This window comes from Microcaecilia unicolor, chromosome 1, assembly GCF_901765095.1.
Source record: "Microcaecilia unicolor chromosome 1, aMicUni1.1, whole genome shotgun sequence".
Classification (NCBI taxonomy): Eukaryota; Metazoa; Chordata; class Amphibia; order Gymnophiona; family Siphonopidae; genus Microcaecilia; species Microcaecilia unicolor.
The window spans coordinates 80,651,223-80,678,246 of record NC_044031.1 but is presented as its reverse complement, the minus strand read 5'-3'; the positions used below and the strand labels follow the sequence as shown (position 1 = coordinate 80,678,246).

The 27,024-nt window shown below is 44.7% G+C and overlaps 1 protein-coding gene across 1 annotated transcript in view; it reads left to right on the top strand.

Moving 5' to 3' along the window:
• The window catches only part of NCAPG2 (non-SMC condensin II complex subunit G2), a 285,514-nt gene that overhangs the window by 239,511 nt on the left and 18,979 nt on the right, over positions 1 to 27,024 (top strand). The window contains exon 24 of the mRNA XM_030198719.1: positions 10,234 to 10,377. Coding sequence (XP_030054579.1) covers positions 10,234 to 10,377 — 144 coding nt within the window. The remainder of the gene's footprint in view (positions 1 to 10,233; positions 10,378 to 27,024) is intronic.

The window sequence follows — 27,024 nt, the reverse complement described above, 5'->3', positions numbered from 1 at the left end:
TTTTAAATTTAGTACATTGTAACTTCATTGTGTGCACCCTAGTCCAATATTTTTTTGGAAAGAGTAAACAAGCGATTCACATCTACCTGTTCAACTCCACTCGTTATTTTATAGACTTCTATCATATCTCCCCTCAGCCATTTTTCTCCAAGCTAAAGAGCCCTAGCCACTTTAGCCTTTCCTCACAGGGAAGTTGTCCCATCTCTTTTATGATTTTATTCGCCCTTCTCTGTACCTTTTCTAATTCCACTATATCTTTTTAAAATTGCGGTGACCAAAATTGCACACAGTTTTTGAGATGCGGTTGCACCATGGAGCGATACAAAGGCATTATAGCGTCCTCATTTTTGTTTTCCATGCCTTTCCTAATAATAGCTAACATATTATTTGCTTTGTTAGCCACCGCTGCCACCACACACAGAGCAGAGTGTTTCAACGTACCATCAACAGTGACGCCTAAATACCTTTCCTGGTCAGTGATTCCTATTGTGGAACCTTGCATCACGTAACTATAGTTTGGGTTCTTCTTTCACACATACATCACTTTCCACTTGCTCACATTAAACATCATCTGCCATTTGGATGCCCAGTCTCATGAGGTCCTCTTGCAATTTTTCACAATCCTCTTCCACCGAAGTAGCTTCCCATTCTCTCCTGAGACTTTTTTAAAGCCAGACCAGCGGATTGTGATCTGTGATGACAGTAAAGTCTTGCCCGTACAGATGTGGTTACAATTTCTTAAGGACCTACACTAAGGTCAGGCATTCTTTCTCAATAGTGGCATATGCTACCTCTCTGTCTAGGAGCTTGCGGCTCAGATACACAGTGGGGTGCTGTTCCCCTTTTCTATTCACTTCATCGAGCCCCAATGCCATATGTCGAGGCATCAGTCTGTACCACAAGTCTTTGATGGTAATCCAGTGCAGCTAGTACTGGAGTGGTAGCCAATGCAGTCTTTAATGCTTGAAAGGCTACTTCACATTCTTGTGCCCAGGCAATGATTTGGGCAGTCTCTCTTTTTAGTCATCAGTCAGGGGCTTGGCTATGGTGCTATAGTGAGGCACAAACTTTCTATAATACCCTGCTGTCCCAAAGAAGGCCAGCACTTGGTTTTTGATTTGCGGAGTTGGCCAATTTTGTATGGCTTCCACCTTAACTGGCTCAGGCTTTAGCTGTCCATCCCCCACTCTGTGCTCCAAATATTGGACTTATTCCATCTCCATCTGACATTTACTGGGTTTGATATTCAGGCATGCTTTCCTCATCCGGTCTAATACTCAGATGGATCAGTTGGTCATCCCATGTCTGACTGTACACAGCAATGTACATTTCCCAAGTTATAAAAACTTAACCTACAAAACTATCCACAATGCAAATTTTTCTTACCAAAGTACAAAACTCTGGAACTCATTACCCAAGTATATCAGACACTCAGTCAATTATGTCATTTAGAAGTTTACTTAAAGCCCACTTCTTTATTTCTGTGTTCAGCTAATATGAAAAGAAAGTTTTGTAATAGTTGTATTCTTGTATTAATATTAATTGTCTTGTAATACATCTTTTTAATTTGTTATGAAAGCCGCATTGAACCTGAGCTTTCTTGAGAAAGTGCAGGGTAGAAATGTCTTAATAAATAAATAAATAAATAAAATGTCATCAAGACTCCTGGAGTCCATCTAAGATGATTGACCAATCACTGGAATGTACCAAGAGCATTTTTCATTCCAAAAGGCATCACAGTACATTCATAAAGGTCAAATGGGTTAATGAATGCCGATCGCTCCTGAGCAGCAACTGTTAGGGGAATCTGCCAGTATCCTCGACTAAGGTTCATTGTGGTCATGTACTGGGCCCCAGCTCTAAGTGGTCTTGCAACTTGTTCATCCAGGGCTTCGGATAGGCGTCAGAGGTAATGTTCATTAAGTCTCCTGTAGTCCACACAGAAGCGAGTTGTGCCATCTTTCTTTGGCACAAGGACTACAGGGAAAATGAAACTTCTTTATAACACCTAGGGCTAGCATCTTATCAATCTGCTTCATTTTCTTCTCCACCTGAGCAGGTACTTAATAAGCACTCTGCTTCAGTGGTTTATAGTCACCAGTGTCTACATTGTGATTATCCAGATGAGTAATTCCTGCTTGTCCAAGGACAAGCAGGCTGCTTATTCTCACATGTGGGTTGACATCCACGTCGGCCAAGGAATCGGACGGCATTTTGCAAGCAAAATATTAAAAAACGTTTTGCCAGAGTCTTCTGGCACGCATACGCGGACTGATTTCCCGCACGTCGCATGAACGCGTTCCCTCAGTTGTGTTTTCTCCGCGTTGAGGTGCGGTGTTGTTTTTCGCTGTTCCTCACAGGCCCAGGAGAGAGTCTTCGTTTTTTGTTTTCGATATTTTTTTTTATTTTTTTTATCGTTTCTAAAAATTAAAAAAAAAAGTAGAGAGTTCCTTTACTTTTCTTAGTTTTTTCTCCCTTTTGAAGTTTCCTTTCTTTCTCGACGCGGCCGGCTTCAGGCCACACGGTCGGGTTTTTTTCCCTTATTTTTGTGCCTTTTTCTTTTAACAGGCATAATCGTGTCGTTTGAGTTCGCCGAAGCCGTTTTTCCTTCTATGTCATCGAAGACTCCCAGCGGCTTCAAACTTTGTACTCGGTGCAACCGGATCATCTCAGGTACTGATACACAAGCCTAGTGTATCCAGTGCCTTGGGCCCGACCATCTGTGTCTTCGTATGAAGAAACGGACTCAAGCGTCTCAAGAAGCCCAACAAGAAGAGCTTTTTGGGGCTTAGTCCAGTCCTTTGACATCGACATCGGTACCAAGGTTGGCGACATCGAGGGAAGCATCGATGTCGGGAGCGAAGGTAATGGCTGCTGAAAGACCAATTCGCGCTGGGAGCAGTGAAGTATCGAGTGGGTCTCCACCTGCCTCGAGGCCTCCTGCTATGCAGGCCCCCCGGGACGGACCTTCGTCGGACCCAGCCCCTAGGAGTCGTGAGGATTCCACGTCCTCCTCATCAGTACCGAGGAGTCTCGATGGGCATCAAGCGAAGACGAAGAAGCACAGTCATCATTCTCCTTTGACACACGGTGCCGGAAGCTCCGGGGCGTCAAGGGAATCGGCACCCGAGAAGCGTCGGCACCGACAGGATCGCTCTCCCTCTATTCAGGAGGTGCCGATGTGTCTGTCTTCTGGCAGCCCGGCACCTGCTCCCGAGCCTTGACAGATTCTGCCACCGGCTCCTTTACCGACCCCGCAGCCTTGTCCGATGGCAGCTCTTGACAAGCGCATCAGGGCCCTGCTTCCAGAGCTTCTGGAAGGATTGCTGCGCCAGTCTGATTCGGTGTCGGGGGTGCTTGCGCCTTCCATATCGTCTGCTGCAGCGGAATCTGGCACTTCGCCTGTGGTGAGGTCTCCGACCTCGGTGCCGCCTGCGACCCAGGTCGACTCCCCTTCGACGTCGGTGGAGGAAGCTTCACCGGAGTCCAGGTGGGTGACGACTTCTCTGCACCACCATCGAGGACGTCGTTCCTCAGCGTCAAGGCAGGCTCAGTTTCGGACTGCTGTGAGGGATGTTTTGTTCGATACTGAAGATGAGCGTTCGTTGGAAGTGGAATTCCCTCTGAGCCTTCCCCTCCACCAGAAAGGAGACTTTCTCCTCCGGAGAGTCTATCCTTTACCTCCTTTGTCCGGGAAATGGCTGCGGCTATTCCCTTCCCTATGGAGGTTGAGGATGAGCCCAGGGCCGAGAAGCTCGAGGTCCTGGATTATCCTTCTCCGCCTGGAGAGGCTGCAACAGCTCCTTTGCATAATGTACTGAAGGAAGTCCTTTTGTGAAACTGGTCGTTCCCTCTGTCTAATCCCGTGATCCCGAAAAAAGCTGAATCCCAATATCGGACCCATGGTGAGCCTGGATTGATGAGATCTCAGCTACCTCACAATTCCATGGTGGTGGACTTCGCCCTCAAAAGAGCCAAGTGCACTAGGGACTATGCATCGGTGCCCCAAGGCAGAGAATCTAGAACCTTGGACTCTTTTGGGAGGAAGACGTATCAGGCCGCTATGCTCGCTGCCAAGATCCAGACATACCAGCACTTCACGAGCGTCCACTTGCGGAACTCGGTGAGGCAACTGTCCAGCTTGGTTGATGCACTCCCTCCGGAGCAGGCCGAGCTTTTTCTCCAGGTGGTCAGGCAGCAGAAGGCGTGTTGAAAATTCCTGGCCAGGGGTACATTCGACACTTTTGATGTAGCATCCAGGATCGCTGCCCGAGGTATAGTGATGCACAGACTCTCATGGCTGCATGTCTCTGACCTGGACCATTCGGTCCAGAAGCAGATGGCGAATGTTCCTTGCCGGGGGGATAACCTTTTTGGTGAGAAAGTAGAGGATCTAGTTGACCAGCTCAAGAAGCACAATGATGCTATGGATTCTCTCTCCCGCCGGACGTCTTCTGCTACTGTCTCCTCATCTAGGAGGTTTTTTGGAGGGAAGAGGAGTGCTCCCTATTCCTGTGCTAGGCGTAGGTACACTCCTGCTTCTCGGCAGCCTGCCCAGGCTCAGTCCCAGTGGGCTTGTTCTCGTCAACAGCGTGCGCCTAAGGCCACTGCGGCTCCCCAGCAAAAGCAAGGGACAGGCTTTTGACTGGCTCCAATTCAGCATAGCCTCAGTAAACATGTCCATACTGGACCACTTGCTGGTCAGGGGGAGGTTAATGTTTTTTCACCAAAGGTGGCCTCTTATAACCTCCGACCGGTGGGTTCTTCAAATAGTCCGGTTAGGATACACCCTCAGTCTGGAATCCAAGCCTCCAAATTGCCCACCGGGAGCTCAGTCGTACAGCTCCCAGCACAAGCAGGTACATGCAGAGGAACTCTCCGCCCTTCTAGAGGCCCAAGCAGTCAAACCCGTTCCACCAGGGAAAGAAGGGCTGGGATTCTATTCCAGGTACTTCCTTGTGCAAAAGAAAACAGGGGGGGATGCGTCCCATCCTAGACTTAAGGACCCTGAACAAATTTCTTATCTGAGAAAAGTTCAGGATGGTTTCCCTAGTCACCCTTCTTCCCATGATTCAGGAAAACGTTTGGCTATGCTCTTTGGACTTAAAGGATGCTTACACACTCATCTCGATACTTCCAGCTCACAGGAAGTATCTTTGATTTCGGCTGGGAACACAGCACTTTCAGTACCGTGTACTGCCTTTTGGCCTGGCGTCTGCACCCAGAGTGTTTACAAAATGCCTAACTGTAGTCGCAATGTCTCTACGCAGACTGGGAGTGCATATGTTTCCTTATCTTGATGATTGGCTGGTGAAGAGCACCTCGAACGAAGGTGCTCTGGAGTCCATGCGAATGAGTATTCAGGTGCTGGAGCTATTGAGGTTAGTCATAAATTATCCCAAGTCCCATCTCGCCCCAGTCCAAAAATTGGAATTCATTGGAGCTCTGCTGAAAGACAGCTCAAGCTTATCTCCCCGAGGCAAGGGCAGACAACCTTCTGTCCCTGGTGTGCATGGTTCAAGCGTCTCAGCAGGTCACGGCTCAGCAGATGTTGAGACTTCTGGGGCACATGGCCTCCACAGTTCATGTAATGCCCATGGCACGTTTACATATGAGATCAGCTCAAAGGACGGCTTCCCAGTGGTTTCAAGCTACGGGGGATCTAGAGGATGTAATCCAGCTGTCCACCGACTTTCGCAATTCTCTTCAGTGGTGGACGATTTGATCCAATTTGACCATGGGATTTCCATTCCAAGTTCCTGAGCCACGAAAAGTGGTGACGATGGATGCATCTCTCCTGGGGTGGGGAGCTCATGTAGATGGGTTCCACACTCAGGGAGCCTGGTCCTTTCAGGAAAGAGGTCTGCAGATCAACCTCCTGGAATTAAGAGCAATCTGAAATACTCTAAAGGCGTTCAGAGATCGGCTGTCCAATCAAATAATCTTAATTCAGACTGACAATCAGATTGCCATGTTTTATACCAACAAGCAGGGGGGCACCAGATCTCGCCCTCTGTGTCAGGAAGCCGTCCAGATGTGGCTTTGGGTTCGCCGTCACGGAATGTTTCTCCAAGCCACTTATCTGGCAGGTGTAAACAACAGTCTGGCCGACAGGTTGAGCAGGATAATGCAACCTCACAAGTGGTCACTGAACATGGGCATAGTCCGCAAGATCTTCCAAGCGTGGGGCACCCCTTCGGTGGATCTTTTTGCCACTCAGATCAATCACGAGGTCCCTCAGTTCTGTTCCAGGCTTCAGGCCCACGACAGACTAGCGTCAGATGCCTTTCTCCTACATTGGGAAACAGGCCTTCTGTATGCATATTCTTCCATATCTCTAGTAGGGAAGACTTTACTGAAACTCAAGCAAGACTGCGGAATCATGATCCTGATTGCACCCTTCTGGCTGCGTCAGATTTGGTTCCCTTTTCTTCTGGAGATGTCCTCCGAAGAACTGTGGAGATTGGAGTGTTTTCCAACCCTCATCTCTCAGAACGAGGGGTCGCTTCTATATCCCAACCTCCAGTCTCTGGCTCTCACGGCCTGGATGTTGAGAGCTTAGAATTCGCCTCCTTGGGTCATTCAGAGGGTGTCTACTGAGTCTTGCTTGCTTCCAGAAAAGATTCCACAAAGAGGTGTCACTTTTCAAATGGAGGAAGTTTGCTGTCTGGTGTGACAGCAAGGCCCTAGATCCTGTTTCTTGTCCTACACAGACCCTGCTTGAATACATTCTACACTTGTCAGTCTGGGCTGAAGACCAACTCCGTAAGAGTTCCTGTTAGTGCGATTAGTGCTTTTCATCGCCATGTAGAGGGTAAGCCTATCTCTGGATAGCCTTTAGTTGTTCGCTTCATGAGAGGTTTGCTTTTCTCAAAGCCCCCTTTCAAATCTCCACCAGTGTCATGGGATCTCAACGTTGTTCTCACTCAGCTGATGAAAGCTCCTTTTGAGCCACTGAATACCTGCCATCTGAAGTACTTGACCTGGAAGGTCATTTTCTTGGTGGCTGTTACTTCAGCTCGTAAAGTCAGTGAGCTTCAGGCCTTGGTAGTACATACACCTTATATCAAATTTCATCACAACAGAGTAGTCCTCCGCACGCACCCTAAGTTCCTGCCAAAGTTGGTGTCGGAGTTCCATCTGAACCAGTCAATTGTCTTGCCAACTTTCTTTCCCCATCCTCATACCCGCCCTGGCGAAAGCAGTTTGCATACCTTGGACTGCAAGGGAGTATTGGCCTTTTAAGTGGAGCAGACAAAGCCCTTTAGACAGTCCACCCAGTTGTTTGTTTCTGTCGATCCCAACAGGAGGGGAGTCGCCATCGGAAAATGCACAATCTCCAATTGGCTAGCAGATTGCATTTCCTTCACATGCCCAAGCTGGGCTGACTCTGGAGGGTCATGTCACGGCTCATAATGTTAGAGCCATGGGTGTGTCAGTGGCTCAGTTAAAGTCAGCCTCCATTGAAGAGATTTGCAAGGCTACAACGTGGTCATCAGTCCACACATTCACATCTCACTACTGCTTTCAGCAGGATACCCGACACGACAGTCGGTTTGGGCAGTCAGTGCTGCAGAATCTGTTCGGGGTTTAGAATCCAACTCCACCCTCCTAGACCCATTTTTGTTCTGTTCCAGGCTGCACTCTCAGTTAGTTTTTTATGGTTTCAGGTCAATCTAAGTTATGTCCTCGCCATTGCGAGGCCCAATTGACCAATGTTCGTTGTTTTGAGTGAGCCTGTTTGCTAGGGATACCCCACAGGTGAGAACAAGCAGCCTGCTTGTCTTTGGAGAAAGCGAAGATACTTACTTAGCAGGTATTCTCCGAGGACAGCAGGCTGATTGTTCTCACAAACCTGCCCACCTCCCTTTTGGAGTTATTTTCTTCCTTTTATGCTTTTTAATTTAACTGAGGGAACGCGTTCACGCAACGGGCGGGAAATCAGTGTGCGCTGCACACATGCCTGAAGACTCTGGCAAAACATTTTAAATATTTTTCTTGCAAAATGCCATCCGATTCATGGGCCAACGTGGACGTCGACCCACATGTGAGAACAATCAGCCTGCTGTCCTTGGAGAATACCTGCTACAGGTAAGTATCTTCACTTTCTAGCCACTGTTTCTGAGTGGGGGTTAAATGCTCTCCCTTGTTGTGTAAATCCCTCTGATGATATCTCTGCTAGGAGATCAGGTATGGGTTCACTATCTTGACGCTCCTCTGTTGGGCTGCATACAACTAGCGCCATGGCTGTGCGATCTGCATAGGCTTTTAACATATTTACATGAAAGGTACGCTGCTTTCTGTTGTGAGAGTCCATAGATATAACATAGTTTGTATCATTTAGGCTCCGTATGACCTTATAAGATCCCACCCAATTAGCCTGAAGTTTATTCTGATGTACTGGGACTAAAAGAAGTACCTGCTGGCCCTCATAGAGCTCTCTGTTTCAGGCTTTACGATCATTCTAGGTCTTTTGTTTAGTCTGGACTGCCTGCAAGTTATCTCCAACAAAGCCCATGAGTTCTTCTAATTTTTCTCACATATTGACCACATATTCAATTACAGGGATATCAGAGGTGTCAACTTTCCCTTCCCAGTGTTCTCATATTATGTCAAGGAGCTCTCTCACCCTCCAGCCATAAAGCAACTTGAATGTGGAGAACCTGATAGACTCCCGGGGTACTTCTGTTCACAAACAGTAGGTAGGGCCAGTCCTGGTCTCCCGATTCCAGAAAAGTCTTTAATGTCCCATTAAATCTCCCCACCAACCCATTAGTTTCGGGGTAATATGGGTGGTACAGACAGATTTCACTCCACAGTGTGCCCACAGATTTTGGATCAGCTCAGACATAAACTGTGCCCCTTAATCTGAGGGTATTTCTTGTGGATATCCTACCTGGAAAAATATTTCTACCAGGGCAGTGGCAACTTTCTCTGCTTCTACTGAGGACAAGGGTACTGCTTCATGATTTCTGGTAGCAAATTGCACCAGTGTCAGTATATATCTTTTCCCAGTTCGGCTAGGGACAGATAGTAGCCCCACTATATCCACAGCTACTCTCTCAAATGGCTCACTGTTGATGGGTAAGGGTTTCACAGGTGCTCAGTGGTGATCTTGGGGCTTACCCACTCTGGCACATATCACAGGTTCGATACTAGTCAGAGATACTCCCGGCCAATAGAAGTTCTGTGTCAGTCTAGTTCATGTGCGTCTTACCCCCTAATGTTCTGTCAGTGGAATGTCATGTACAATCTGCAGGAGGAGTTCTCTATATACTTTGGGCACTATAAGATCATCACGCATTCTCTTGAACCTCCATTACCCCAGTTGCAAAGGACTTAAATATAAATCAATTTATGCTTCTAGCTTCACACTAGTTCTGACTGGTTGTAAGTGCTTATGACTAACCGCATATGTACATATATACCTGGTTACACTAATATTCTATAAATGAAAGTAGGTGCCTTCTGAGCGCCTAAATATAGCCACCCCTTTATAGAATTTTCCTCTTGGGGGGGAAGTTACCCATTAACGCATACTGTTAACTTCAGTTATTGGTAACTAGGTCTTATTGCATAAAACAGCACAAGTTAGTGATAAAATAACACAGTAACCCATGTTGATAACTACATCCCTTAGTTTTTATCTGCCATAATATTCTGTTTATAATCCAGAGAATCTTGTGCTTTGGATTGTGTAAATAAACTTGAGTAGAGAGGTGTGGTAGCCATTTTAGTCCACTTTTAAAGGTAATCAATAGAAATAAAACAAAACATGGAAAAGAAAATTAGATGATACCTTTTTTATTGGACATAACTTAATACATTTCTTGATTAGCTTTCGAAGGTAGCCCTTCTTCGTCAGACAGGACTTAACAAAGATCTGGGTTTTCTAGCCCTTTATAAACCATAAAATTGTACTGCTTTGTCACCCTCCTATCTTCCTGTCCCTCATCCACCCAACTTGTCCTGTCTCTCACCTATCCACCCTCATCCTGTTAGACTGTCACTGAAATGCTTTGATGTTTCACTTATATATACTGTCATCTACCAACATTTGCTTATTTCCGATCAGACGAAGGGCTACCTTCGAAAGCTAATCAAGAACTGTATTGTTATGGTATCATCTTATTTTCTTTTCCATGTTTTTATTTTGTTTTATTTCTATTGATTACCTGTAAATAAACTTGAATCTAAAAGCATACTATAACACATCAGTCCTTTTTTTTGTAGTTACTCCATTCTATTCAGTTGCCACTTGGGGAGTTTGTACATTCTGTGCAGTGTTGGAGCTCGGTGTACACAGACCTTCACCATGGAGTGCTTTCTACTCTGTTGGCTGCAGTAGTGGTTGAGATGAGCCACTCGTTACTGAAGGTGGGTAATATCCCTTTATAGGTGCCATTTGTGCTTGATTTACTGATACATATAAGTTTGTATCACACTCCTTCGCATGCATATATTCTTTCTGTATAATGTTTTGTCTTTGTGTTAAGTAGCAGCTCTTGGACTCTTATGGTATTTGTGTTTATAATCATGGGTCCTGTCTTTCATGCTGTTGCACAAAGGGCTGCAAAATGTAGCCAATTCCCGTAGTCACTGAGGGAGGCCAGCATTTGAGCTCTGTTTACCTCCCCCTGTCTTGTAGATTTCATTCATGGGATTTGATTGCTGCAATGTTTTGTGTATTGGAGTGACTAAGAAACAGGAAGCATAACTACAGTTAACCCAAAAACACAGTGGCAAACAGATTTCGACCAAAAAAAAAATAAGGATAGGGCATCTTCCTAGGGCATCTCCCTTATTAAATTAACTTAATTTGTTAGTGATCCATCTCTTCTCCAAGCTGAATATCCCTAGCCTCCTTAAGAAAGATTAAGGAGGCTAGGGCTATTCAGCTTGGAGAAGAGACGGCTGAGGGGAGACATGATAGAGGTATATAAAATAATGAGTGGAGTGGAACAGGTGGATATGAAGCGTCTGTTCACGCTTTCCAAAAATACTAGGACTAGGGGGCATGCGATGAAACTACAGTGTAGTAAATTTAAAGTTCAATAATTTTTTATTAAAGAAGTTGCAATTTAACATTGTAATTGAGTCTTATGTACAATCTTCTTTATCATATTTCTTGTTAACTTTAACCAATTCTAACACCAACAACTATGCACTTTTATTATTATTATTCTCCCCTCTTTCTTCCCCTCCCTCCCGTCCTCCCTTCCCTATCTACCCCCCCACCTGCCCCCTCCCCCCTCCCTCTCCCTCTTCTCTTTCTATTATATTAACATTTTTCAGTCATCTGGTTATTGATTATACATTTGTAACGTATTCAATAGTAAACTGCGGGCTCTACCCCCCATCGATTGTATATAAGGTTCCCAAATTGCCAAAAACTCCTTTTTCTTTTTGGGGGTATCTCTCGCATCTCTGGCCTCCCACGTAGCGAGCCTCTGCAGCCCGCTACGCCAGTGCCAATACGAGGGAGCCTCTTCCATTATCCAATATTGCATTATACACATTTTCCCAATGATATTAACTTTATACATGAATTGGCGTTCTGCTTTTCTCAAATTTATCCTGCTTCCTTTATACCCCAGTATACACCTCTGGGGCGTTAGCATAACTGATTTATGTAAGATATATGCACAATATTGTTTTATTCTCATCCAGAATCTCTGTATAGAAACACAGCCCCATAGCATATGTAAAAGCGACGGATCCGTGTCTCCACATTTGTAGCATTTACTCTCTGCTATACATCCCGCATAATATGCTTGTTTTGGTGTGAAATACCCCCGCATGATTATACGATACTGAGTTTCCCTATGTCTGGCATAATATAGATTATCTTTAATCTCTGTCATATGTGTTAGAATGTTAGCTTCTGTAATTGTCTGTCCTAGATCATGCGTCCATTTTAGGGCCACTCCTGTGAGTGACTGAGGTACTTTCAGCTGCATTATGGCTATATGTATCCCCGATACCGTAACTCTTTCTATCCCTGGGGGTAGAAAGAAGTGCTCCAACAGAGGGTATAGCTCTCTAGTACACCCCTCTCTCATCAATCTAGTCATATACATTTTCATCTGCAGGTATGAGTACCAATCTACGTTGTCCTCCCCAACTATCCGTCCCAATTCTCCTTGTGTCAATATCCGCCCTGTATGGTGCAATACATCCGCCACTACCACCACCCCTTCTGTTGCCCATCTGTGGTGTCTAATTGATTGAATCCCCGATTGGAAATCGGCATTCCCCATTATTGGTATCATGTCTGTACATCTAGGGTTCTTCCCCAAAAGACGAATTACATAGTCCCATGTCTTTCTCATTGGGGCTAATAAAAGATGCTGCCTCCACTCTATAGGGATCTTATGTGCCGGAGCATGTAATAAGTAATAGGGGTGATATGGTTTGAATAGGCTTCTTTCTATCTCCCATGGGGTGTATTCTTCCGTTCCTAGTATCCAATCTGCCATATGCCTTAATAAACATGCCCAATTATAATCTCGTATATTAGGTAGCCCCAATCCTCCTTTCTGCAATTTCCCCTCCAGATTTTCAAATTTGATTTTTGGTTTCTTGCCCCCCCAGCAGAAGTAGGATACCATTCTCTTTAATTTTTTAACATCTTTCTGTTGCAGGTATAATGGTAGCTGTCGTAGTACATACAGCCATCGGGGAAATAGTACCATGCTATAAAGACTAATTCTACCATTTAATGTCAACGGCAATGTGTGCCAATGGACCAATGTCTGCTTCGTCTGCCTCAGCAGATTATCTATGTTTGTCCTATAAATTTTGCCCGGATCCGCTGTCAGATTTATTCCTAGATACTTAAATTCACCTGTGACCCATCGTAAGGGAAACTCCCCCCTCCACCCCGCCAGCATTGTATCTTGCGTTGGCATACTTTCTGATTTCTGCATATTTAATTTAAAGCCCGAAAATGAGCCATATTCTTTGAATCGTTCTAGTAATACCGGTAATGCCACCTGTGGTTTAGTAAGGTGGACCAAAAGGTCATCAGCGAATGCCGAGATTTTAAATTCATGAGTTCCCATTCTCACCCCTGTGATCTCCTGGTCTTCTAGTATTGTCCGTATCAGCGGATCCAGGGTTAACGCGAACAACAAGGGGGATAAGGGGCATCCTTGTCGTGTGCCTCTACCAATCTCAAACAGTTCAGTATAGTCCCCATTGACATAGAGCCTGGCTAAGGGATTTTTATATAAAGCGGCTATAACCTTCACAAATGTCCCTGCAAACCCATATGCTTTCATTGTCCGAAACATAAATCCCCAGTCTACTCTATCGAACGCCTTTTCGGCGTCGAAGCTTATGAGTAAAGATTCTTCTTTCTTTCTTCTCACCCATTCTAATGAGGCTAATATTTGTCTAATATTTTTGACTATCTGTCTCCCTTTAATGAAGCCTCCTTGTGGTAAGGCTATGATGTCTGGCAATATCTTGGCTAGTCTATTGGCATAAATACCCGCCAATAGCTTGGTTTCATAATTAATCAAGGAAATTGGCCTATAGGACTCTGGCCTGTTCAGGTCCTTTCCTGGTTTAGGAAATACCACGATGTCTGCCACTCGGAGTGTCTCAGGTAGACTTTCCTGATCTACTGCCCGCTGGAAGGCCATCATTATTGGGTTCCCAATCTCTGCCTCTAACATTTTGTAGAACTCAGCTCGATACCCATCAGGTCCCGGAGCTTTTTGTAAAGGGCTACTTTTGATTGCCCTGGTTATTTCATCTAAGTCTATGGGTTGATTAATTATTTCCCTCTGAGCTTCTGTTATTTGTGGTATTACTATATTATCTAGATATAGCTCTGGCTCTAACTGGTCTTCTGTAGTTGCCTGGTAGAGCTGGGTATAATAGTCAAGGAATATTTGTCTAATTTTACTCTCTGAATGTGTTACCGTTCCTGAGGGGAGCTGTAAAGTAATCACCCTTTGTGGGCCAGTCTTTTTCCTGATCAGCCCTGCTAGCATTTTGCCTTGCTTATTCCCGAATTTATAAAGTTGATATCTATAGTATATTGCGGATTTAATAGCTCTTTGATGGATTAAAGTATTTAAATTTATCTGTGTGGCTAGCAATTGCTCTCTTATTGTGGCTTGAGCTGTGTCTCCATATTGCCGTCGCAATTTAACTAATTGTTTCCCTAGCCTGAGTATTTCCTGTTCTCGTCTTTTTTTCTTTCGGCTGCAATAAGCTATTATTTCTCCTCGGAGTACAGCTTTCGCTGCCTCCCAGTATAATATAGGGTCTGATGTATGTTTCTCATTATGAATTTTATATTCCATCCATTTCTCTCTTATATATCTCAAAAATTCCTCATCATAATAAAGCTCAATTGGAAATATCCATTTCCTTCTCTTATATTGCGTATCTTGTCTATTGATGATAATATAGATTGGCGCGTGATCAGATATTACAGTAGCATCTATGCCTGCCCCTTGTACATCTGGGAGAGCCCCCTCATTAATTAAAAGATAATCAATCCGGGATTGAGTATGATGCGCTCTTGAATAGTGTGTATAGTCTCTGAGATCTGGATTTAATATTCTCCACACATCTAGAGCTTCCAGTGCATCACACATCCAAGCAATGCCTTTCATATGATCCCCTTTTCCTCTCCCTTTGGTATGAGTCTTATCTATAGTTTCATCTGCCACAATGTTAAAGTCTCCCCCTATTACCGTCTGCACTTGCGGATCTTGTATTGTTATTGTTTGGATACGCTTAATTAAATTTTGAAAAAACTTTTTGCTGTACACATTCGGGGCATACACATTCACCAGCAGCATTGGCCTTCCATCAATCTGTACCTTAGCTATGATAAATCGGCCCTCTGGGTCTATATATACATGCTGCTGGGTTACCTGGAGCGTTTTATGAATCAATATTGCTACTCCTGCTTTTTTCCCCACTGCTGGGGCCTCTAATATCGTTCCCACCCACCATGTTTTTAGTTTTGCATGTTCCTGTGTTGTTAAATGTGTTTCTTGTATCATGGCTATCATTGCTCCCTTTTTGCGTAATTCCCCCATTATTTTTTTCCTCTTAATGGGCGAGCCTATACCTCCAACATTCCATGAGTATATTTTCATATCTTTCATGTTATTCCTCCATATTTTGCTTCTAATAACTGGCTAAGTTCCTGCCAATTCCCGGGCTGCTGTCCCAGCTGCAGCAGTCCCTCATAATTACCATATGTCTTACATTGCGACTGAAAGTGTCTATAACCAAATGATTCCATCCCCTTTCCCCTTTGAGAAGAAGTTACCTTTGTCTTTTCCTTTTTGCATATATTGCATCCCCTCCCCCTATCTCCTTTCCCCCCTGCCCTCCCTCCATCCCTTAACATTAACCAAACTTTCCCCCCCGTTTGGCTGGTCACAACTAACCAATGCTTACCTCCCCTCCCCGCTCTAGTCTTAGTCTAATTTCTCTTTCCCCCTCCTCCAATAAGGATACTATACTATTAACATCATTCGCTCCCTTTCTTTTGTGTATAGTAATTACTTCCCTACTTCATCCCCTATAAGGATTTCACCTATAGCATGTATGTTTGTACATTATCTTCTCCCCTCTTTTTTAACTTTCAATTCAAGTCCAACTACAACATTTACCAAGTCCTGTTCAATGTATGCTTTAAGTTCTTACAAACTCTCCTGCTCTCGTCGACCGTTTCAGATTCACACAGGTCAAGTAGATCCAGTCTCTGCCGGCTCTGCTTCCGCTGCCCTCTCCAAGTCGGCCACAAAGGCTCCCGCTTCTTTCTCCGATGTAAATATTTTTATATTTCCATTATGTGTCAGTTTCAAAGTGGCGGGATATTGCAGTGAGAAGCGAATCTTCATCTTAAATAGTTTTGAACATACTGATGAAAATGCCCGCCTTTTTGCTGATATTCCAGCCGAATAGTCTTGGAAACATAGGATCTTCTTGCCTTCATAAGTTAGAGTCGCTGCCGAGCGTGCTGTCTGTAGTATACACTGTTTGTGCACAAAATTTAATATCTTGCAGATTACCACTCGTGATGTATTTTTCCCCATCTGGCGAGTTCCCAGACGATGAGCTCGCTCTATTCTCAATGGGCCTATTGACTCTGGAAAATCCACCTGTGTGTTTAGCCACTGTTCCAGGGTTTTTTCCAACTGACGGGCCCCCAACGCCTCTGGCAGACCCACCAAGCGAATATTGTTCCGTCTGGAACGATTCTCTAAATCTTCGATTTTGTTTTCCATGTCTGCCACCAGTTTCTTCATGTTTCCCTGGTCCTTCTCCACTTCTGTTATGCGATCTTCCACCGCACTGGTCCGTGTCTGGAATGCTACACATTCTTTTGTCAGTTCTCCGATTTTAGCGTTCAGCTGTTCCAGCTTGCCGTCCAGCTTTTGATCGATCGGGCCCAGACGCCGCTCAAGCAGATCCTCCATTACTACTGTTAGTTCTGACGTTATCTCCGCTATCCACGCGGAGGAGACCGATGTTCCCGCCTCAGGAGGAGACGCCGCCATTTTGTATTCGGTCGTCTTTCCCCTTTGCTTGTCCCGCGCCGCTAATCTCGCTGTCATTTTCAGTTTTCACCAGCTGTACTGCCGACAGGAGCGCTCCCCAAATGCTGTGCTACAATTTTTTATATTTTGAAGGGTTCGATTCTTTTGCAGATTCGCAAACGGGTAGGTCGGCGACGGAGAGAGATTCACCCGCGACCGCTCTCCATCACAGCATCACGTGACCCCCCAGTGTAGTAAATTTAAAACAAATCGGAGAAAATCTTTCTTCACCCAACGTATAATTAAACTCTGGAATTCGTTGCCGGAGAAAGTGGTGAAGGCGGTTAGCTTAGCAGAGTTTAAAAAGGGGTTGGACAGTTTCCTAAAGGACAAGTCCATAAACCGCTACTAAATGGACTTGGGGAAACATCCACAATTCCAGGAATAACATGTATAGAATGTTTGTACGTTTGGGAAGCTTGCCAGGTGCCCTTGGCCTGGATTGGCCGCTGTGGTGGACAGGATGCTGGGCTCGATGGACCCTTGGTCTTTTCCCAGTATGGCATTACTTATGTACTTATGTACACTATCAAGCACAGTGCTTAAAGTTGTTTGCGGCGATTACCCAGGATACTTGACTGGCTGAATGATTCCATACTTCCCTCTGAGGACTTTACGCTTAGAATATAATCCTCTTTTGGAGATTACATCATTTAAAAACTGTAAATGAATGAAGACTTAGATATAAGACGTTGCTGGGATTGGCTCCTCTTAGTGAAACTATCTTCCCAGAGAACTGAGGCAGGAACAAAATCATGGTTTGTTTAGAGAAAAAATTGAAAATCTGGCGTTTTCCTAATGATGGGTAAGTGACAGCTAGGTTGGGTTAGAGTGACAGGGTTAGGGTTGAGTGTTCTGTGATGGTCTTAGTGGGCAATCTAGGCCATATCGAGCAGCTGATACAGATATAGTTAGATGAGTAATGTCTAGTTCAGCATATTGGTCATATTTACTATCCTTTATGCTGTATTTTGAATGTTATCTTTGTAACTGTTTCCATTTCTTTTGTAACCTACTTTGAATTCCATAAGAGAGAAAAGTGGGGTATAGATTCTATTTTAAATTAAATGGTAATATGTCATCTTTTTTTTAATTATTATTATTATTACATTTGTACCCCGCGCTTTCCCACACAATGCAGGCTCAATGCGGCTTACATAGTAATTTGAAATACAAAGTTAATAGAATTTAAATAAAACAGTAGTAAAACAATGTAAAGTTGGGCTTAGTAGTGTATGATAAGTTGAGCTAGATAATATATGACTAGGATAAAAGAGGGTAGACAGGATAGGATAGTGTAATTTGGGAGAAAGGGTAAGGAGGGATAAAATTAAGGAGAGATGGAAAGAGAAGGATGGGAGGTTGGTATTTAAGTCAGAACAGAATTGGGGGTGGAAGTTGGCGAGATTAGGTTGGGGTATTTGGGTAGGCTTGCTTAAAGAGATGAGCCTTCAGCATTTTTCTAAAGGGCAAGAAGTCGTTTATTAATCGGATTGGTCTGGGTATAGCGTTCCAAAGCTGGCTGCCCAAAAAGGAGAAACTGGATGCGTAGTAGGTCTTGCATTTAATTCCTCTACAATTGGGAAGGTGTAGGTTAAGATAAGTTCGTGAAGAAATAGATCTGTTTGTTTTGGTGCAGAGTGAATGCCAGGCCTTGGGCAACAGAGGAGGATAATAAAGCAGCCTGAGGTGCAGCTACTCTCTCCTCCTTCCACCTGATTAACATGGGAGTTAGAGGATGAGGATGCCTAATGGTTAGAGCAGTGAGTCAAGAAACAGGGAAGCCCAGTTAAACACTGTGTGGCTGCTTGTGACCTTGGCCAAATCACTTAACCATCCATTAGTTCTGGTCACCATATAAAAAAAAAAAGGTATAGCATAATTAGAAAAGGTTCAAAGAAGAGCGACCAAAATGATAAAGGGGATGGAACTCCTCTCATGTGAGGAAAGGCTCTTCAGCTTGGAACAGAGACAGTTGAGGGGAAATATGATTGAGGTCTACAAAATCCTGAGTGGTGTAGAATGAGTAGAAGTGTACTCTTTCAAAAAGTACAAAGACTAGAGGACTCTCAATGAAGTTACATGGAAATACTTTTAAAACAAATAGGAGGAAATAATTTTTCACCCAAAGAATAGTTAAGCTGTGGAACTCGTTGCCAGAGGATGCTATGCATATTGGATTTAAAAATGGTTTGGACAAGTTCTGGGGGGGGGGGGGGGGGGGGTGGCGTTGGAGTCCATAGTCTGCTATTGAGACAGATATGGGGAAGCCACTGGATGCCCTGGGATTGGTAGCATGAAATGTTGCTACTGTTTGGGTTTCTGCCAGGTACTTGCGGTCTGGATTGGCCACTGTTTGAAACAGAATACTGGGCTAGATGGACCATTGGTGTGACCTAGTATAGCTATGCTTATGTACCATGAAACTCTTGTGCACATGCTCAAGGCATGTTCCTTCCCCTTACTTTCAATCTCACAGCAAGCATATAATTTGAATTCCATTAGCTTTGAACATTGGAGGGCTATTTTTCTGCGCTGTTCCTGTGATATGGAGTGGGCACTGTTTGGTATAGTGTCGGAGCATTGAGGCTTTTAATGTAATTTATCATTTATGTCTTTAGCTTGAGGAAGTGTTAAATATCATCCCGTGTTCATACAAATTCAGTCTGCATTCATTTAAATCACCATCTTGCACTGTTTGGATACACTTGTATGTATGGTAACGTTAATGGCAAATATTTATTTATTTATTTATTTGTTACATTTGTATCCCACATTTTCCCACCTATTTGCAGGCTCAATGTGGCTTACATAGTACCGTAAAGGCGTTCGCCAAGTCCAGTAGAGAATCAAATGCACGGTGATGTTGTGGTCTATTAAGGTTCAGGCACAATGGGGATTGAAGAGAGGAGAGGTTATATAGTGTCCATTACGAGCTTGGTTTTGCTTTTGTTATTGTTGGGTTTCATGTTTCTACTATTCACTACATTTGCATGCGACACATTATTGCATTTCATGGTTTTGTGAACATTCTATACTCTGCTGATAGTATTCTTGTAAATTGGCTTAAAGATGTAATCCAGTCTAGACTGGGAAGAATGGGTTCTGGAAATGTGTGTGAAGGTCCTTTCACCAGGGTGCAAGGATCTCCCCACATCATCCAACCCCAAATTTTCATATACTTAGGGAGTATCCCTTTGTTTCTGTCAAGCTTAGCAGTTCTTGCATGCATTTGACAGTCAAGTCTTGGTCATGTACACAATTGAAGTTCTCTGCTATCATTAGGGATAATTTTATAAAGCTTTTCAAATGTGTATAGCTAGTTTTCTCTGAGGACAAGCAGGCCATAATTCTCACAAGTGGGTAACGAGACCCGCGATGCCCAGTCTGGAGCTTATAGCAGGCTTGAAAGAGCTTTGTAGAGCACAGGTCACGCTTGATTGTTTATATGCAAGTGCCTTCCCACCCGTTACGAAAGTGCGGTACTCACAGTTCTTTTTTACCACGGTGGGGAGTAGACGCAGTTTTTGTCTCTGCTTCTCACAGCCTGGTTGAATAGAGAGCTTGAGTGCTTTGTTTTGCATTTTATGTTTCAATCATTTTTATTAGTCGTACATGCATAAACAGTATTGTGAAATACAGACAACTTTTTTGTGCTAAACAGCGGCTGCTTCTAAGGCATTTATAGCTCGGTGGTTGAAGGATGCCAGCTCTTCGGCTTACATATTACATGGCCGTATGGTGCCGGTGGGGCTCAAGGCACATTCCACTAGGGGGATGGCGGCTTCTTGGGCAGAGAGTAGTTTTGTTCCACCGGTGGACATTTGTAGAGCAGCGGTGTGGTCCTCCCTGCATTCTTTTGTCAAACATTACAGAGTGGATGTACAGACAAGGGAGGATGCCAGTTTTGGAGCTGCAGTCCTGTCCTCTGGGCTTCGCAGGTCCCACCCTTAGATGTGTTTACTGCTTTGGTACATCCCAAGCGTCTTGAACGGTCTGGAGGATTGCTGAGGAAGGTGAAATTAGGCCTTACCTGCTAATTTTCTTTCCTCTAGATCCTCCAAGACCGTTCAAGAGCCCACCCAGTGTATTGGACAGTTCAGTATGAGATTTTCTTTAAACTTCAGTTGCTGATATTTCTATTAGCTCCTGTGATTTGGGTCCTGGAGTTTTGCTAAGGGCAGTTTGTGGTACCATTTGTGCCCATCTGCAGTTGAATTCCTTTTTTTGCATTTTATGCTGTTTTTTGGTTTCCTGTGTTCTGGTTTTGACCTTTTCCCTTCCCTTATTTTTTTAGTGTCTTTTTCCCGCTTTTAAGTTTCTTTTATTTTTCCATGTTACTAGGCTGTGTTTAGGCCTTGACTTCGTTTGAGTTCTCCCTTTCTTTTTTTTCGGGTGCTTTGCCCCCTTATTTGGCACCATCGAGTCATATGATTTGGCCATGGAGGTTTTTCCTTCTGTATCCATGAAAGTTCCCAGTGGCTTTAAGCGCTGTTCCCAGTGCAATAGGACAATCTCTGGTATAGGCATCCATTCTTGGTGTCTTCAGTGTTTGGGGCCTGACCATAGCCCTGCCAATTGTGACCTGTGTGTTCATATGAAGAAAAGGACTGAGTTGGCCAGAGAAGTTCAACGAGAGAAGATTTTTGGAGCCCGGTCTGAATCCTCGACATCGGCATTGACGTCAGGGGTTGCATCGGTCTGTATGGCTGCTAGACCTGCTGACACTGGGAGCAATTGTGCATTGAGTGGGTCTCCACCTGCCTGTTCGCTGACTGCTGTTCAGGGCCCTTGGGACTGACCTGTATCGGACCCAACCCTGGGGCGATGGGAGGATTCAACGTTGTCCTCATTGGCACCGAGGAGCCTCGATGACTGGCTTCAGGCAAAAGCCAGTAAGCATCAGCATCGATCCCCCTTGACTCAGGATGCTGGGAGCCCCGGGGCACCGAGGGATTTGGCACCAGAGAAGCATTGGTGCTGGGAGGACTGCTCCCCCTCCATACAAGAGGTGCCGGTGTGGAGGTCTCCTAGCAGCCAGGACCAGCCTCCTATCTTGACTCCACCAGTTTTGCAGACTGTCTCTGAACCGTTGCCCCAGCTTTTCCCATGGTCTACTCTCGATGAGCGCATCTGGACCTTGCTCCCTGAACTGCTGCTGGCTTTATCCAGCAGAGTGCATCTTCATCGGGAGTGCTTGCGCCTGCCATGCCTCTAGTTGCAGCCCTGCTTGGCCCTCAGCCTATGGTGAGGCCTCCAATGCTGGTGTTGTTGCATGCGGCCCCAGTGTCGACTGCTGCCCAAGTTGGCACTCTGATGTTGGTGAAGGAAGCTTCACCAGTCGATGCCGGAGCCGACTCCTTGACTCCCTCTCTGGGACATGGCTCCTCTAGGTTGAGGCAGGCTCAGTATCAGCCTTCTCTTCAGGAGGTTTTAGCTGACACTGATGAGGAGTGCTCTTGGGAGTCAGATGATGAACCCTTGATACTTCTTAGAGGAGTCTTAGGGAAATTCCATCTGAACCCTCCCCTCCACAAGAAAGGAGAAAGTCTTCCCCGGAGAGCCTTTCCTTCCCCTGTTTTGTTAAGGAAATGGTGGCTTCCAATTTGTTTCCTTTAGAAGTGGAGGATGAGCCCAGGGCTAAGATGCTTGAGGTCCTGGACTATGAGTCGTCTCCTAGAGAGGCTGTGACGGTCCCGCTTCACAAGATCTTGCAGGATGTTCTCATGTGGAATTGGGAGTCCCTTCTTTATAGCTTGGTACGCCCGAAAAAGATTGACACCATGTACCGGATTCAGAGTACCTCAGGGTTTGATAAGCCTCAGCTGCCTCATCATTCCCTGGTGGTTGAATCTGCTTTCAAAGGAACCAAGAAATCTAGGGACTATGCTTCGACTCCCCAGGGCAGGGAACCTAGAACCTTGAACTCTAATGGACGTAAGATGTTTCAGGCCTCTATGCTTGTGTCTCACGTTCAATCTTACCAGCTCTTCATGAGTGTGTACTTGTGGGACTCTGTGCACAAGCTGCTAGATTTGGCAAACACTCTCCCTCTGGAGCAGGCTGAATCACTTCGCCAGTTGGCCAAGCAACAGAAGACGTGTCATAAGTTCTTGATGAGGGGCACCTGTGACACTTTTGGTGTGGCTTCCAGGATCTCTGCCCAAAGTATAGCAATGCACAGACTCTCATGGCTGCATGTCTACCTTAGAACTGGTAGTTCAGCAGAGGTTGGTGGGTGCTCCATGCCAGAGGGTAATCTTGTTGGAGAGAATGTTAAGGAGGTCACTGACCAAATCGATACTAGAGAATGACCCGGGGACGGGGATCTCCAGTAAACTGTAGTAATCCACGGTAAACATAGTAAACTATCTATGTTTACTATGTTTACCGTGGATTACTACAGTTTACATACGGATGTACACACAGAGAAAGTATAACAGAATAACTGTTCATAGGTTGAGTAATAATTTGCTATAAATTGTAATCAGTATGTCATTTGGAGGGACTGGTTATAGGGACCCACAGAGAGGGTCACTGGAAATGTAGGAGGGGGGTTGCTGGAGTGGAGTGGACCCACGGAAAGAAAGGGGGAACTGGAGAGAAGGGAGAAAGGTGCTGGGCCATTGGGGAGAGTGAGGACTGGCTAAAGGGAAGGGAGAGAGAGGCGCTGGGCCCATGGGGGGGTAGGGCTGGAGGGGAGAGAGGTGCTGGACCTGCTGGGGAGGAAGGGAGGGGAAGGGTCACAGGGGGCAATGCCAGGCATGGGAGAGAGTATGTGGACACAGAGGGAAGATGCTAGATATTGTGGAGAATAGGAATGTAGAAGGGAGATGCTGGACTTAGGGGGGGGCATAGGGACACATAGGAGTGATGCTGGACATAGGTGGAGGGGATAGGGATAAGCTTAGGGCGCACTCTTGCCAGGGGGCAGATGTCCTAGTTGCACCCCCCTAACAAAATCTTTGGTATGTGTGATCTTTATATTTTGCACTGTATAGGAGGAAATGCATATCTTTCCATTTCTGTGGTGTGACTTCTTGTGGTTTTAGGTTAATATATGTTTGTCATTTTTGGTCAGTTATTATGTATTTGGCATTTGTGTAGTTTGTGACCGAGGTATTCTTTTAGCATAAATTTTCTATGTAGCATTCTGTAGTAATTTGGCATGTTCAGTTTTCCTGAGAGTGGAGGGGATATTTGTGAGGGGAGACAGGGATTTTGTTGACCCTTGTTCTGTATTGTTTGTGACAGTTGTACAGAATAGTTTTTTTTTTTTTTTTAAATAATTTAATGAAATGATTTAAATAAAAAATCAGAACGAGGCTTGTGCAGATGGAATCTGACAGAACTTGTGGGAACGGGGATAAAGCTCGCTGGGACGGGGCGGGAAGAAATTTTGTCCCCTGCCATTCTCTAATCAGTACCATCCATTCTCTCTCCCCCTGGGCATCTTCTACGTTTTTCTCCTCCTCCTTCTCTAGGTACGCTGCCTGTCCTCTTCGCCCACCTCAACAGGCTCAACCCCAGCTCGCTCGTTCCCATCAACAACTTGTGCCTAAGACCCCAGTAGCTCCCCAGTCGAAACCAGGGGCGAGCTTGCTGGCTCCAGCAGAACATAGCCACAGTAACAATGACCATGCCAGACAACGTGCTGGTTGGGGGTAGGCTGAAGTTTTTCCATGAAAGCTGGCCCTTGTAACCTCCGATCGGTGTGTTCATCAAATAGTCCATCTTGGTTATGCCCTGCATTGGCAACAAAGACCAACAAATTGCCCACCAACAGCTCATTACTTCAGCTTTCAGCATGAGCAGGTACTTGCAGAGGAACTCTCAGCCCTTCAGAAGGCCCATGCAGTTGAGCCCATTCCACTAGGGTAAGGAGAGCGGGGATTGTATTCCAGGTACTTCCTTGTGCAAAAGAAGACGGGGGGGAGGGGGGGGTCCCCATCCTACACAATCATTGGAATTCACAGCATTCGTATATGCAGACAACATACAAATCTTACACTATGCAAACATCCAAATGATCCATTCCCTAAACACTAACCTTGTTCAAATAAAAAACTGGCCACAGGAAAATAAACTTGTCCTTAATCCTGAGAAATCAAATTATATTCTTTTCTCAAACACGCAAGGGGGCACCTTCTCCTCCCTATTGTCCTCGACTCTACGCTCTCAAGAACGCCAAAATTATGGATGTTTATCTAGATGAAACCCTTTCATTTCGTCATCAAATCTCAGCTGTGACCAAGAACTGCTCTTACAAACTTAGGCAGATTCATTCTATTTGCACATTTCTAGATTCTTAAGCAATCAACATTCTTGTTAATTCTTTCGTGATCTCAAAACTAGGTTACTGTAACTCATTGTTCTTAGGTCTTAGAACCACAGACATTAGACTTTTACAAATGATTCAAAATACAGCTATAAAATTGGTTACCAGAAAAAAGAAATATGACCATTGTCACCATGGAGAGCTCTCCCGGTACAATCAAGCAACAAATGTCCACCAGTAACTTCAATCTTAAGGCTTTTATTCCATGCAGGTTTCTAGTAGACCTGATACACGGTTTCAACAGCAGCATTCACCTTCAATCTTAAACACATGTAAGCCACCTGAAAGTGTGTGGCAAATAGTCCCCTTTAAGCAGTAGGCTGCCAGCACCTACCAGGATTCAATACAGGCTCACAGTCAGCTTCAGTCTGGGCTCTTTATCCAGTGCCCAGTAAACAGTAGTTCAATTCCCAAGACATTCAGTTCATCATCCCAGTTAAATCACAAAGCAGCCTTTACCTTCAGGAGGTTTCAATACTTTAGGGACTTATCACACCCAAGGGATTTTCCCTGCAACTGCTTCTCTCTCACTTCCTCTCTGGGACTCCTTCCCACCTGCCTAATCAACCCCTGGCTTCTGCTCTCCCAACCAATCATTCTCCTTCCATTAGCTTCCCCCACACCCATACCAGCTGAGTTGAGCATTAGACTAATGATGAGCTCCTGCACACAGGGTTTCCTATCTCTCTTTCCCCCTAGTGGCAGCCAATCCACACATCCTGCCAGCTTACACCCATGTCTTCCCCTATTGCAGCTAGGAGTCCAGTCCGGGTTCTTCATCTCATCCCCTGGCTCTTTGCCTGCAATGCCTTCTGGGACTTGTATTTCAAACTGAAACTGCCTTAACTCAACTATCCTGGATGTGACTATCACACCATGTTACCCCTCTTCTAAAAGCTGCACACTGGCTCCCATTTCCTCATCATGCCATCTATAAAATTTTAGTTCTGACATACAAGATCCAGCAATCTAATGAACTGCTGTATCTTTCACAATTATTGATCCCATATACTTCTCGTAGATGTCTTTGTTCATTGTCCCAAAATCTGTTGGTCGTCCCATCTTTTCACAGGCATGAACAAACTCAAAATCTATTTCTTCCGTACAGGGACCGGAACACAGCGATACTACCACTATCGCTTTGCCATCAAACCTCCCTACAACAGTTTTGCACACAGAAGATTAAGCATTAATACTGTGGATCCAATGATTATATTTTTATGAAAAGAGAAGCCCTAAACTGACCTGAGGACCTTCTTTTTTCAGATGCATTCTCTTTAACCTTCCTTTCCTCCCCCACCCCCCCATGTAAAGACCATGGGAATGTCCCTATTTGACTGCTCAAGTTTTCAGTACTTCCTGCCTGTTCCCCCCCCCCCCCCCCCCCTTTGCTTTCCTTTCTGACTTCATAGTTCCACCCCCTTTTCCCTTTTTATATTTGTAGTATTACTTGTCTGTTTAGTAGATAAGATGTACTTTTTAGAATATAAACCGCCTAAACTCTTATCATGATCGGCTGTATAGTAAATCTTTAAAAAAACTTGAAAACTTGTGTCTTCGCTTTACATGCAGAAATAGGTTTTTATAAAATTGCCTGACCGCATAAAAGTATGCACACTGAAAGTGTGTGCTGGTTTTATGCAATCTATACATAGGCGTTCCTTGGGGCATAGTTGTGGAATGGAGACAGAGTTGTGATGTGATTAGAACTAGCATGCATGTACACCTTTTTCAGAAGTGGTGTAAATTTGTGTGTCAATATTTATGTGCTGTTGAGGCTGAATTTGGGAGCCTATTTTATAAAGGCGCATATGCTACCTTTATAAAATGGGTTAAAAGTTTGTGCCTTTTTTGACTTCACATAGGTGTCCTGTCACAATTATTCCCATAATGGTTTTAATTTTCTATCATCAGTTAGATGAGAGAGCAGTTATCTATGTGGAGCATATATATTACAGAACATTATTACTTGCTCAAAGACTTTGGCCTTCGCTACTAAAATCTGCCTTAAGGGTCTTTAACTTCCTCTATAATCTCGAAGGAAGGAGCACTTAACCGCAGTGGGTATCTGTTTTGGGTGAGGGTGTACGGAGCTGGAGGATCAAGCGG